At 34.7% G+C, this 15,668-nt stretch overlaps 1 protein-coding gene across 6 annotated transcripts in view; it reads left to right on the forward strand.

Annotated features, from left to right (window-relative positions):
* Nucleotides 1–15,668, forward strand: part of CCDC102B (coiled-coil domain containing 102B) — a 120,978-nt gene that overhangs the window by 8,908 nt on the left and 96,402 nt on the right. For all 6 annotated transcript variants that reach the window (XM_048939734.1, XM_048939735.1, XM_048939737.1 and 3 more), the window contains exons 2-3: nucleotides 11,607–12,230; nucleotides 13,307–13,527. In XM_048939734.1, the coding sequence (XP_048795691.1) occupies nucleotides 11,622–12,230; nucleotides 13,307–13,527 (830 nt within the window). In that variant the 5' untranslated portion in view covers nucleotides 11,607–11,621. The remainder of the gene's footprint in view (nucleotides 1–11,606; nucleotides 12,231–13,306; nucleotides 13,528–15,668) is intronic.

Consider the following 15,668-nt stretch of genomic DNA (forward strand, 5'->3'; position numbering starts at 1 on the left):
TTATTTACATCTTCATGCTGGAAACAAAAATGTCCGTCCACTCATTGTTTTGTTACAAGGGAAGGGAAAAAAGCCTATAGACAGAAGTGGACCTATCCAGTTTAAGCTCGCTTTTAAACTCAGTAATATACAACATGTAAAGAGATCTGATATCAACTTTAAACATTCAACTTGTGATAATTTTTATTCTTATAATGAAAATTTGTGTATGTTTAAGTGACCTTAAACTGTATATGACTTCTTCAGTAAAGTGCTGCTCAAGTCTTTTCTTTGTTTGCCTTTTTCAACTTCATCTTGCATCATAGCATCATAGAATGGCATGGGTTGTAAGAGACCCCTGTGGTGCACAGAACTGCCACCCAACTAGATATAGCTGTCCAGGGTTCATCCAATAGTTTGCATCTGAAAACAGGCTCAATCCAACCTGGCATTGAGCACCTCCAGGTATGGGATATTCAAAGTTTCTCTGAGCAACATGTTTCAGTGCCCTACCATTCTTTTGAAACTGAAAGTAGCCAACTAACCTGATTTATAGGACAATCTGAGGAAAATGAGTAAATTAGATCTTCTCTTAAGCCCTCAGAGCTGTTTGGGAGTAAGTGAGCATCTTAGATTCTGGCTGTACCCAATCACAAACTACAGAGGCTCTCACAAAATCAGGAGGACAAATTTAGCATTTTAAAATGAGTAGGAAAATGTTATATTGTATATTGCTGAGGTTACTAATGGCTGAGAAAGGAAACCAATTATTGAAAACTGAACCACAACACTATGATCTTCAGTTTGAGTAACTTACCAAAAACTTATTTAAAGTTTACTTGAAGATATTTGTTTCAGTTACCTTAGATTCATTTATAGGCTTCTTGAATTGAAATGAGCAGCTGAAGGAGATTTTTAGCTTTCTTTTTGCCTTTGATTTTTACTTAGTCGACTTCGGTGTTTGCAAGTTTTAAAAAGATGTCTAGAACAGATGATGAATATCATGCCCAAAGGCAGATCTAGCCTTGTGGAATGTCTTGGACGTGTACTCCCATACCTTTCTGAAGCCTTCTATATTTCTTTCTGGGAGAGGAGCTTTCCCTCAAAAGTTCAGGGAAAATCCACAAAATGTGATCAGTATTGCATCAAGCGGCTATTCAAATTAACCTGTGGTTTCAGACAGCTTAATTCATCACAAGATCCTGATTATTATCAGAACAATAATAACCAAAGAAATTTTAATTTTACAGCAGCAAATCTTCATCTATTCAGTTATCCTTGCAAAGGGAGAAATCTCCCAAGGTGACAGAGTAATCAAACTTGGAAGATGGGAAGAAAGTCTAGTATAATAGAATGGAAGAATTTTGAATAAATAGGTACGACTCCAAATGAACTAACCTCTAAAATGGTTTTTCCTCAGACCAGTTGTCTGATGTAACCACAATTGTAAGAGTTCTTTCTGTCCTGCCATAACTCTTGTAAAATACAGTTTGCTGTTAAATGGTAGTGAGCCATGATGATTCTCTTATGTAAGAAGAGCTTTTATTCTGTTCATGCATACTATCATAGCAGTAAAAACTCCTGCTGTAGAAAGATATAAGAGATGTCTATTCAGAAGCAGGAAATCATATGAAGTTTGCTAGACTGGCCATTAACAAAAATCACTTTCCATTTTCAAAGTAAGACTTAAATTGTTCTGAACTCATACAATTACAGTTGACTAATAAAGAGTAGGTGCCTGTACATGGAATGAATGAGATTAGAATTAAGGTGACCTGGCTACTTGTATAGTCCATAAATTTACACTGTTTTGTAAACCTCTTTATAAGTTGGTTACTCTGAATATATCTAAAACGCTGGTTGTTCATTCGTATCCTAATTACCTGGGAATTGAATTTTTTTTAATCATTTGTATTCTAGTAAAAACTCACAGTCAATTATAACTTCAGTGGTGAACCAGCTAATCAAAATTGTCACAGAAACTACAAATAGCTGATATATGAGGTAAGGCTTGTCTTGTATTCTGTCTAATACTAGATTTTGATTGAGTTTGTCCAGGAAACTGTGGTGGTGTTCTATTTTCCTTGCATAATCTTGTTAAGCATTTTCTTTCCAAGTATAGTTACTGAGAAATTAGTATCAATGCTACAGATTGAGTGCATAGAAGTTATGGTTAAAATGTTATGAACATTTGTAATCAAACAAAACATTCATATGGGGGAAAAAAAATACTGTGAATGATTTAGGTACTTCTGAGCTTTTTCTGGGCTAGTAATGGTAGGAAATGACAACATCTATACAAATTCATGTTGCCTGTATTTAACGCTAAGGATTTGAACATAACTTCAAAGACATAAAGAAATGTAAGGTTGTCTCTGTAAAAGAATTTGGAAGATATTGGAATGGTATGTAATGACTTATGTTAACCAATAGACTTAAATCACTCTGAGTATATAACACTGGCACTAATCTTGAAGTCTACAAACTGCTTAAACTGAAAGTGGGAGCCAAAAAGGAAAAAGAGTAGGATTTGTTTAGTTTTTAGCTTTATTATAATCTGTGACTACCTTCCAAGTTGTTTTTTTATTAATCTGTATGTGCATGGTATGTACATCACTCTATAGTAAGATATAGAATATATTCTATATATCCCATAAAATGTATGGGATCAGGAAAGACAAGGTGCAGGTTACAGAACTTGGCGAGGGATGTGAAAAACAATAGGAAGACTTTCTACAGGAACATTGGCCAGAAGAGACAGGCCAAAGTGAGTGTGTCTCTTTGGTAAATGTAAAAGGATAACTGGCTTCAATGGATGAAGAGAAGGCTGAGGTACTGAATGAATTCTTTGCCTCGGTCTTCACTGGTGGCCAGAATTCTAGTACTTCCCACATTCCTGAGCCCTGCATCCCTGAACCTCTAGGTGGGAACTGGGATGGTAAATCTCGTCCCTGCTGTGAGGACAGAGCAGGTCTGAGACTGTCTCATGAGACTGAATGTGTGCAAGTCTATGGGGCCGGATGGCATGCATCCCAGAGTTCTGAAGGAGGTTGTTCTGGCTGAGATGTTTGCCAAGCCACTCTCCATCATATTTGAAATGTCGTGTCTGTCAGGTGAGGTCCCGGATGACTGGAGGAAGGGTCACGTTGCTCCCATTTACAAGAAAGGGAGCAAGGAGGACCCTGGGAACGACAGGCTGGTGAGTCTCACCTCTGTGCCTGGGTAGATCATGGAACAGATCATCCTGGATGACATGTTTGATCACATGAGGAATGAGGAAGACCCATCCCTGGAAGTGTTCAAGGCCAGGCTGAATCGGGCCTTGGCGACCTGATCTAGTGATCCCTGCCAATGGGAGGGGGTGATCTTAAAGGTCCTCCTTCCAACCCTGTGATTCTATGATTCTTTTACAAAGAGAACTGTAGTGATTCAAACAGTTGACAACAGTATAAGAGTAAAATAATTATTTTGAGGGGAATATCACTACCCCCATTCAAGTTATGAATGTTTCTAGGTGCTATGAAAACCTGTGTGAATTTCTCTGATGTCTAATAATCTTTCTGAGTGTAAGTAGAGTCTTTTCAAAGGGATACTTACTTTCTACCCAGCCTATTTGCTTTAGAAAAATTTTAGGAATTTATTGATTAAAAGCTTAATCCATATGCCAAATGTGCTGGAGATTTTTCAACTGATTTGAAAATACATGGGCATGAAAGAAGGCAGGTATACAATAGTGCCAGGGTTGTGACTTGGTTTTCATTTTGCAAATGCATGTCATGAGCTCATACTGAGTTTTTCACCAAGCAGTAGCCTTAAATCCTTCTCTGTGGGGTTACTTTCTCATCACTGTACTAATTTTCACCATCCAGTCTCTTTGGGCTTACCTCAACTCAGATGTAGGACTTTGCCTTGTTGAACTGTGTGCTGTTTGCCTCTTGAGCTTGTCAAGATCTCTCTGGATGTCACCTTTTTCTCTTCAGTGCTCTGACTGCACCACCCTGCTTGGTCTATTTGCAAACTTGCTGAGGGTGCACTCAGTCCCATTATCTATGTCACTGACCAAGATGTTTAGTAGTATATATGTATATTAACCCCTTAGGAACATTACTCATCTCTACAGAGTCCTCTGCACCAATTCTCAAAGAATCTGTGTGCATCCCTGAGAATAATTAGTCGTGGGTCACAGATATTTTCTTAGAAAGGAAGAGAAATATCTCAAAATAAAAGAGTAATCTTTCAGATTTGGATCTGAACAGTTTTCTACACCTCAAGCTAAAGAACAACTAAGTTTTTTGAAATACAATGTAACTGTCCTTATTTTCAAAGAATAGTTCCTTATTTTGTACTTTTTTAAAAATGTAACTCCTCTTCAACGTTACCATTCTATGATTACTCAACTAATTAAATCGTTCTGGTTTTTGCATATTCTATTGTTGTTTGCTGCTTGGCTCTAGTGTAGCAAAATAGTGAAATACAGAACCTGAGTATGTCATCACACTTATAGTTTCAAATTTTAACTGACTTGTGAGGAGCAGATATTCATTTCTCTGAGTTTCTCTTGCATTCTGCATGTGTACTTTAAGAACTTTTTTCTTCATTTGCCAGCATTTTGATTCCTTGACTTCTTGGAAAGAAGGAACAAATAGACTTGCAGTAATAGAAATGGAGAAGTTACACAATTGAACATATGTTGTCAATGTGCACTCAAGGCTCATATCTCAGTATGTTATAAAATGCATTTGTGTACTTGATGTGTGGATGAATGTGTAGGCCCTTACAGAAGCTATATAAATGTTATCTCATAAAAAATATCAACTCTTATCCAGTTGAAGATTTGGGGAGTGTAGCTGGCTTAAATCCATCGGTGACAACTCTTGCGTGCTTTGTGGTGATGTTTTGCTTGTCTGTTTTACATTTGAAATGCAAGGAAAACAAGTTTAAAAAAAAAAAAACAAAAACAACAAAACAAGCGTACGTTACTGCACTTGAATAATAAATAAAGGTAACTTGGTAGGTTTTTTTTCTTTTTTTAAACAATCTGTCTGGATTTATCTTTTAATCACTGCTGCCTGAAAATGGCTTAAATAGGGGAAAAAAGTTCAGGAAAGCAGGAAAGTTTTTTCCATACTGTCATGGAGTTATGTAAATTGATGTATGTCTATGGTGGGGGCAGCAGGCCTGGAGGTCCTATAGCTCAAAAAGGGAAAGGGGAAAAGGGTGTGTGGGCAGATGGGAGCTGGTTTTATCTTCATGTCTGAATGTGAAGTCCTTTGGGGTATGTACTTCTCTTCTGAGAACCAGGCATCCAGAATGTTATCAGTCCCTGGAACTGGGGTATTAACTCTAATTCGCTGTGCTTTACATGATGTTATGATGTGGGATACTGATAACAGAAATCATGAAACCATGACACATACATCACCAAATTCTTACAGAAATGCAATGTTTCTGTAAAAAATAAAAAGTAAATCCATTTTTCTTTAATTGTTTGAGAGAATTCTGTTGCTAATATGATGGAATAGCAATTTATCGTTATCATTAAAATTATTACAATATTTTATTAATGACAATATACAAAATGCTCTGTTCTGTACATGATTTGTTGCTTCATTTTAAAATTTCACAAATCAGGTTGGAACAAAGTTTTAGGGCATGATTATGTTTCTAAAGAAACAGTCAAGATATTCATATATTCTTCCTATTAACAGTTATTCGGTTAACATAAAATGAGTATTTTTTAAAAAAAGAAAATAATTGTAGGAGCTATGGATTTAAAAAATGTGGATATACTAGGTTCTGTGGCAATAATGAAAAAATGCTGCTTCTAAGATCAGTGATTTCATAACATGGTCTCCTCAACTTACATGCTGTTTTGCATACCATTTTGTTGAAAGATGTGTATTCAGAGAAATTTCAAATTCTTGATGTTGGTTTCTTCTAATTTCCTGGCTGTTATGACTGCTGCTAAAAGTGGGAGAAGAGGGACGTTCATAGCTCCTCAGAGAGTGATGAGGTTGGAGAGGACCACTAGAGAACAAATCTATTTATCCTTTGAGTCTATGTGAATAGCACACAAGAAGCAAATTGCTGATAATGGAATGGATTTTTCTTCTGAAGTCAGCAAAGTTTTGTTTCTTATGATGAATACTGAAATATCAGGTAGCAATGTACTTATTTTGTTATTTTATAGTCTAAAATTCTTATTGCTACATACTGGTCATTGCTTGATTTTTCCTGTGGTTTCTGTATAATTCTGTTTACTTTCTGACTAAAGAAAACTATAATCTATTTCAGATAAACTTCTGAATGAAAAATTCTCCTTTCACTTACTAATCTCTCTGTGGTATATTTCATTTCAGTCACTATCATTAATGTGCTCATTTTTTGTTTTTCTGTGAAGAATAAAGCTACACGTAGACTATTAATATAATAGCTGGCCTTCTGGGGCACTTTAGAAACAAATGCTCTGTCCCATCCTTTGGTCATTATCAGTGCAGAACTGGGATCTGAGTCCTCTTTGGAAAAAGCTTTGTGTTCTACTAATGCTTGCTTACAATTTGTCATACTCTCTTGTAGTACTACATCTGTTGTTTTTGTTTTTAAGTACTAGGATTTTTTGCTTTTTCATGTCAGAGGCAAATATTTTTATGCCATAAGGAAATATGAGCACAAAAGTGATACTCGGTTTTCCCAAAACTTTTTGTTTTGCCAGGCCTAGGAAGTGTGTAAGATTTCACTCAGCAATTCTGTCTTTATTCCTTCTTTGCTGACAGGCCAAATATTTTGTGTTTATCTTTTATCAAACAAAGCTCTGGGATTTAATTATCAGCTTTAGAAATCTTGCAGTTAATTTTTTGATCTTACATTGTCTTTACACTTCAAAAGCTGAGACTGATCCTTGGTAGTAGAAAGGTGAAATTGCATAGACTTTATTTTGCGTGTCAGAACATGAATGAATTGTGGTTATGTTTTCAGAATCAAATTAAAATCACACTTAACAAATTTGAATTTCTGAAGTGATGCAGTGAGAAAAACCTTTTCTTTCATACGGCTCACAGATTTCATAATCAAACAAAAGGAAAAAAGAAATGAAAAGCAGCAAAACCATTAAGACATTTCTTTTCATGAAATTAGAAACGTAACTTTATATGATTTTTGCAGCTTAATTGTTTTTAGTTAACAAAAATGAGTAGTAGCTATGGGAATTTTTAAGTAAGTGAGAGTTGCATCAAATATTTTATATTTAAAATGTGGCTACATAAGTGTAAACAGGAAAAAAAAAGATCAGATAATTTATGACAGGAAATAATTTGCATTGCTTGTGTCTTTATTTCAGGACATTTTTTGGCTGATTTTTAGCTTTGACACATGTTAGGAATATAATGTTTGGATACAACATCAACTGCTTAAAAATATAATAATTTTAAACTATATGGTATATTTTTTAGCTATGAAAAAAAAAATAAATACAACAATCCTTGGCTGTGCATTCAAAAGTATTGAAATCACCACCTTTTTAATTTTCAGTATTAAAATAATTTTCTTAACTTGCTCAGAGAGACCATGATCAAACCCAGATTGTGGAAATATGTGAATGTATGGTGTCACTGTCCACTGAAATCTCTCGTATTTAAAGGACAAATATATCCTGTGAAATGCACTTATTTATTTGCTCATAACCTATTAAAAAAACCAAAGAAACAAAAAACAACACACAAACACCCAACCAAAACCAAAGAAGCATCAAACAAAAACTCAATCCTCTTCATACAGACTATACTGTCTAACATATCAGTACACAAATTCATTACTTTATGAATTTTGTAGCTAAAAAGTTGTCTAGTTTCCAGTGAATTTCCACCTATGAGCAAAATACTTTCTGATACAATGTTGTCAGGGCTCACTCTTCTGCTGCTGCTACAGTTTGGGTGTTGCAAGAAGCTCAAAATCCTCAGCAATACAGTTGTGATTCCAAAGCTTTTTGAGTATGTTGACCTATTTGTACTTTTCAGGTTGGAATTCAAACTGTACTATATCAGTAAGTTTGGGGCAGTGCCTTTACAAAAATACAAGAGAGAATAGCTGCAGGAAAAGATAGCTGCAGAGTGGCCCTTAATTCCCTGTGTGCTGTGCCATCTGTATGTGTTATGCTTACCCAGATGGCTCTGGTCCCAGGTGCTAGCATGAGCTGTGTGCTCAGCAGGATCTCAGGTGTGAAGTTACGTACATCCAAATATTTAAGGCCAATTTTGAGGTGGTGGTCAACTTTGATAGGTGTGGCAATATGGAAGTTGTGAATAGAATAGTTCGTTTTGAATAGGATCTGTTTTGTCAGAGGATGCCACTGTACATCTCTATGCATCCTGTTGATACAAATCATCTGTCCCTCTGTGCCCTAGTCATTCCTGTAACTAATTCCCTGTTCTGTCTTAGGATTTTATGCAGAATGACCAGCTGCCTTGCTTCCCTTTGCCTCAAGTTTTGTAGTGTTTTTGTGAGTAGGTACACATTCTTAGATTAAATTACATCATCAATAAATTTTTGGTCTGTATTCTTACCCAGACATCTCTGTTGTTTACTTGTTAATTTTTTTCACCCCATTTTCAGCCACAGGATCAGAGAATCCCACACGGAGTATAAGTCTGCATAGGCATTTATAGCTCAGTGCTTCAAAGTCATTTCCATACATCTAAGCTCTGCTTTGCCAGCTGGGCTGAGCCACCAGCTCCTGCTGTGTAGGCTTCTCTGTGGTCTGTATGAGTATGGCTGCAGCTTTACCTCTCACTAATTTCACACTCACTGTGCACTCCCATTTGTGACCCACACTTCTGCCAGCAGAGAAGAGCAGATGAGAGGATTCAATTGATATTCTAACCTATGCCATGTTCTCATTATTTATCCCTACTATTTGTTACCTGTTGATGTCCATACAAAGCCCACAGCTGCACAAGGGTTTTCTGTCCTATGGTAGCAGTTTTCCAGTTAGAATCGTTTTTAAAACGAGCTAACTCAAACCATCCAGATGTCAAGGGAAACAAACAGCAATGCACTTCCAGCTATGACAGAATTTTACAAAACTTTCTTCTTTCCCCATAGAACTGATATATTTTATATAAGTCCAAACAGTTTTGCATCTCCTGGAGTAAGCAAAGAAGATAAGCAATTTGGACTTTCTTTCTATTGCGTTTACAGCTTATGCAAAAGAAAATTAACTGGTTTCTTCTGAAGCAGATATTTTCTGTAAAGATGTGAATGCCTTTTAAGAAATGTTTGGCTGAGGTTTTCATAATTAAGTGGCATGTAACTAAAGATTAAGTCATGCAATTAGAAAAAGGGTGCTAATACAGTATCAAGTTGATGGTCTAGCAGCTGAACTCATGGAAAACTTCAGTTCAGTGAGCAGGTATTAACACAAGTGAAGTGTAATAACTGTTTTCAGTTCCAGTGGTTTTTTTCTTGTGTGTCATGAGGAGTTAAAACATTGCCCTTTGCCCATAATAATATCTTGGAACAATAAACCAAGAGCTATTCTTCTTAACTGCCATTGTTTATGATCATTAAGTAAATAAGCAAAGTTGCAATACAATGAAATATGGTTTAGAGCATATTCCTTGTTTTTTTGCCAAACGTCTGTAACTTTTTCTTTCTTATATCAATCAGATCTCTCTTATGATACCTTCACCCCTCTCAAACAATGCTATGAATGTTGCTTCCTTTTCTTTGGGTGTACTTTAGATTATTCAATTAAGGAAGATTACTTTAAGAGGGATTCTGTGTTACTTCTTGTCCCTGAATTATTAAACAGGTGGAACTACCAGAAGGTTTCACTGGAAAGAAAATCCCCGCTTTCTTTTACTTTTCTAACTTTATTTTATCTTTACATCTACTTATCTTCTGTTAACTAAATTATGTTAATTGAGTTCCACATGCTGAGCTAGCTAGTCTGCTGCTACAAACTCAAACTAGTAACTTTCAAACTTGCTCTGGATAGCTGCTTTTTTTCCCTCTCAGTTTTCAGTGTTGACTTATTTCTTATGTTTAGAGGTCTCTGTAACAATAATAACATGAATCTTCTTTGACTATGTTCTACATAAGAAATATTCTCTTTTCACCTAAGATAAGTTAAAAGTTTTTGGAGCAGGCAGAACCCTGGGGAAGTATAATGTGTGTTAAGTGACATCAGTAGTAGTTTGATGAAGCAAGTGTCTATCTGCAACATCAACCCTACTATCTCTAAGAAATGATGAACAAAGAAGTTTTCTGTGCCTAAGCTGCATTCTAAAAGTTTAGATATCAACTAATAAAGAGTTAATAAATGCTGTCAGATTTTCTAGGTTTCTCACTGTTTTATTTATTTAGGTTAATCTTTTTTGGCTTCATAAACAAATTCACAAATTGGTCTTAGCTATATGCTAAGAATCTTTTAGTTGGGGAAGTGTTTTATGTATTCCTTATCTTTATATAGCTAAAACACTGTCCTACGTCCTACAGTGTTATAGTTCCATGTAACTTGATTACATTAACTGAAAAGCACATAGGGAAGTTAAGACACATGTGAACATCTTCTATTCCTTACCACCTCTAAGTCAGCACTAATATTTTCTGGAAAGAGAATAATTACTTTAAATTTTAATTAATTAAATTACATTTAATTTTTTGGAAGCTTAGGTGCAGAGTCAGAATCAGCAATCCAGGATGAAAAACTGCTGAAAGGCAGCATTTAAAAATTGAGAAACTGGAAGCAGAAAGTGTGAAAACTTTTATTCAGTTGAAATGAAGCATAAATAATGCCATAACTATCTACTCTTCAGTGTTTTGTTTACTGTATTATCTTTCTACATTTCAAATACAGGCAGTAACCCTAATCATTATGATATATAAACATGGTTTTTTGAAGAGCAATGTTGGAACATTCAGAAAAAAAAGTAATTTTATCAACTTAGTCTTCTGTTGTTATAGCAAGATTTTGTTTTGTTAAGTTATGTTTTGATAGCCAAGGGAAAAATGAAAAGCAAATATAAGTGATGACAGATTCTCCGTATCACAATTTTCTAAATATTGGAGTGAGAATGCAATTTTTGAGGTGCTGATTTTTATCTAAGTGAGTGAATAATAATGGATAAATAATGAAAAAGGGTGAAGCAGCATTTAGTAGCAGTCGTATCATCGCTATGTAGGTAATATGCTTTATAGTAGGATAGTGTTATCTTTTCAAGAATAACATGAATATATATACTTTCTGGGTATTTTGTGGAATGTAGACAATAAAACCCACTGTGAAAATGCTTGAATTTCTTCTCTTGTGAAAAGAAAAAAATCAAATGTGAATTTGCATTTTGTTCATTTATATAGGTAAATTTAACTTACCATTTTGCCTAACATGAGGTTCCATCGTTTGAGAAAGAAGGCAAATGAATGATATTTCCTTTGTTATCAATACCTAGTCAAGTAACAAATATACCTGTCTGTGCTGTACTCACTTTTAAAATGTCAAACACTATTATTAATAAGATAGATATATCATTATTTTAAGAGTAATATAAACTGTTGCTTGAGATTATTTAATTGAATATAAATTTATTCATAATTTTATTGAAGGAAGCTAAATTATTCTTTGTCTTTTTTAGGGGTGATAGCAGATTATGAATCAAAACATGGACGTAGGATATGTTCAGCATTCAATGGAAGATATACAGATTTTTAGGACCCAACCAAGACAGCCTAATAAGATAGATGGAATTTGCCAAACAGATGGCAGTCTGTGTAATTCAAATCTTCCATCTCAAAATTTCTACCCATATTCAGCTCATTATACACACATGCATATGAATTCCAGCAGTGACTTGGAAATTTTTGAAGCAGTAAGAATTCGAGAACTAGAAGAAGTCAAAGCCAGAGCTGCCCAAATGGAGAAAACTATGCGCTGGTGGTCAGACTGTACTGCTAATTGGAGGGAGAAATGGAGCAAAGTTAGAGCAGAAAGAAATAAAGCCCGAGAAGAAGCCAGACAATTGAGAATAAAATTGGAAAGTGTTGTAAAAGAACTGAGTATGCTTAAAAAGATAAACCAGGATTTAGTAACTGAGAAAGAAAGTTTAGAAAATGTAACTACTTGGAAAACAGAATATTTCAGTTCCTCAGAAATATCTCATATAAAAAAAGACCTAAACCAATTAACATTTTTGGAACAAGAACATGTGGAAGAACTAAACAAAACCAACAGAATTCCTTGGGCAGAAGACTCAAACAAGGTAAAGAATGGGGATTTCTTTTAACTTCATGAAAAAGAAGGAGTTATGTATTTAGAAATGAGATTTTTCAAGGATTTTTTCTAAAATATAATGTGATCTGATATATTATAAAAGCAATTATTTTGATTTTCACCCATGTTATAATCCTAATACAGAGAAATACAGAAAACAATTCAGATCCCTTAGCTATGGCTAAACCTGTAAGTAAAAGGCTGTTGTCTCCAATAATGTAATGCTCTGACTATCTTTCACGTTAGAAGTTATAAGGTTATATCTGAAATCTCCATGTTTTGCATACTACTATCTCAAAAAGTAGTGTAGGTTCCTGATATCTAAAATACAATTTAGTTCTCACAACTTGCAGTTTCTGAAATGAGGAAAGAGGTGAGGTGAATTCTTCTGCAATGTGGCAAGTTTTTCATTTGGCAAACACAGCAATTAAAATCTCAAAAGAATTCCTAATACAGATGTATTTTTGAATAATTTTTTTTCTAAATATTTTTAATTTTGCTTACGTTTTGCATGCAAACTCTGTCTCCTCAAAATAGACAATATAGCACATTTTGTTTCTGGTTGGGACCCAACTAGTATGTTATGCACAAAGCTGGTCCTTACACAAAACTTGTTAAAAGTCCACCATTTTTTTCAACGTGACTTACATTAGAACTCTGAGAGTTCTTATGTGGAATTTCTCAATGTTTTATCTGTACATATAAGTTGCTTTCCTGGTTTTAATAATTCCAAGATTCTGTCTTGACCATAGTTATAGCCAACTAGTGACAACTGGAACCTATTTGTTTAGTCGAGAAACCTTAGAAATATTTTGGTTATGAAAACTCTCACATGTTCACAGTGTGAGATACCACAAAGCAGCGATCACTCCATCAGAATGACATTTTTGCATTAGAGAACATTCTAACTGTAACTCATTGCAGTTATACAAGATATTATTTATTCCTTTTTTCCCCCTACATGGTTTAAATGTTTAGAAGAGCCTTGGTAGCAGGCAGAAGTCATATTTAGACTTTTCCTTTATTTATGTTTTTCTCAAATACCATGTTTATCTCTTTTCTCAGGATGTGGAGTTAATCAAACAGCCCCTAAGAAGCAGTCAGAATAAAAAAATGGCTCCAAAGCATCTTGATTCCTTTCCCAGTGGATTTACCAGTATTTATTTTGAGGAACCTAAAAAAGGTCTGCACAACGCAGCTCAGACACCAGAGAATGATTTAATGCGTGCTTCTGTTCTGCATTTGCATTTGGCTGAGTTACAGAAAATCTTAACTAAAGAAAGAGAGTAAGTACAAAATATATCCTCCTTGGAGAAATCTTCATTAGAAATACGTTTTTTAAAGAAACTTTCTAATGTAAATATAGTGAAGTTTTGCATTTATAGCTCGTATGTTCTCCTAGGTATTTCTAAGCTCTAAGTCAGAAAATATGTATTTTTTAATGGTTTTGGAAATTGGTAATTACATATATTGTAAGGGTTTCACAGTAGTGTGTACATCTCGTTTCCTTTGGCTTGCTTATCATTAGCATGAAAAAGTACTCTGTAATAAAACTGTTAAGAATATACAGTTAACTAAAAAATTTGTACTTACCAGAGATTTGATACGAATTAAGTGACATCTAAGCTATGTTATATTCAATTATTGGAGCACCGTAGCATTATAAGAAATTTTCGTGGGCTCTTTCAAATTTTTGTTAGTAAATGGTGACTGCAGAATAATGAAGGCCATTTTTGAATTACACCAAAATTGCTTTGCAAGGAAACATGTGGTATATGCTATATGCGCAATGTATGAGGTAGTAGACTTCAGTTTAATGTGACTGTAGCTTCAAAACTGGTTAAAGCTACTCAGAAGGAGTAAAGAATGCCTCTTCTCTTGCAAATACTCTCAAGTTTCAGTTCAAAGAGTATGTAATAGACTGTGACAAATCTTTCCTGTCACTTTCTTTCTTTTTACAATTTTCCTGTACATAATTCAAGTCTTGAAGTATATTAAAATTTAAGAAAAAAACATTTATTTTAAATTCTTAGAACACATTTACTATGTTGTTACCTGAAGCAGGAAGCTGTAGAAAACATCCATTCTTTTTTTGAATCATATTGCAGCAGATTACTGAAACTGCGTTCTATCTTACTTAAAAAGATTCCATTTTTTGTTGAAGCCAAAATCCAAAAATTTTTAAATTTTTGATATTTCATGAGATTTAAGAGGCTGATAACTCATATCTACTCTTCTCTGGTTGAAATCCTTAGGGTTCTATGTATTTTACTTGTTCAACAGAGATCATAGTATAATTTCCTTTTAAAAAGGAGATAATCATTCAACATTTTTAAAGCAAATTTCTTATTTGATGAAAATTTAATAAATCCCTGTATTACCTTCTGCTCTGTGTTTGTTCATGTGCCTTTCAAGCCAGTTAGTAACTGTGTTTCAGGATGCCAGATTTTGATACTTATCCCTAGGTATATACTGACTGTTCTTCATTATGGTGTATATTAATAATTTTACTGGGGCATGATAAAAACTGGTGTATGTTTGTATCATGCAACCTACAGCAGTTCCAACCTCAGGCAGTAACTGCTCATGGAGCAGCAATTTTCACATAATGTTAAGCATTTGTGTACAACTTCTTCTTTAGCTCTTTGTTCAACATTTCCTCTATAAAAGAGCTTCTGTAAGCAAAATATATTCAGCTGAGACATATGAAGCAATTATGTTTGGCTATGCACAAAATAGATACCTATGAACAGTATTACCAGACAAAAACTAACGTAATCACTGGTCTCTTGAGTCACCCTGTGAGTCTTTGTTGGGCAGACTATCATCCACCAGTTCAGGCAGGCTTAGTGTCTGCTTCTCACAGGAATAGGCTTATTTAGATGACTTGACATCTTCAGATTCCCATTTTTTCTCTTTGAGTTTTATATTTGTTCACATCAGTATTTTTGCTCCTGGATTTTGGATATGCTAATAATCACTATCTCAACAATCTCATTTGTTTGCATAGCTCTAGCTTAAGTACTTTCTCACAGCTTCTTCCTGACAATTTAGAAATTTTCTCAGTAAACTTCAGCCAAGGACACAGTTGTGCTACATCAAAAGTAAACTTGGGTTACAGACAACTTGAACCCCTAGGCCAAAGGTTACTTTGGCAGCCAGTATGATCTTGCTCATTCTGTGCAGGACCTCTCAGTAGATCTTTCTGGCTTACTTTCATTACTCAAGAGTTGTGGCTAGATTTTTTCCAAACTGAAACCAGCACATGTAGAGATAGTGTTTGGACATGCCCCTACTTAAACAGCTAACCTCTCCATAAGTGATTTAAGTGTTTTTGGATCAAGAGTATTCAGTTTAGTTGTAAAGAAAGAGGCAACAGGAAGACACTTTTCACACAAGTACATTGCTTCAGTGATCCAGCTAACAT

This window comes from Lagopus muta, chromosome 3 (assembly GCF_023343835.1).
Source record: "Lagopus muta isolate bLagMut1 chromosome 3, bLagMut1 primary, whole genome shotgun sequence".
Classification (NCBI taxonomy): domain Eukaryota; kingdom Metazoa; phylum Chordata; class Aves; order Galliformes; family Phasianidae; genus Lagopus; species Lagopus muta.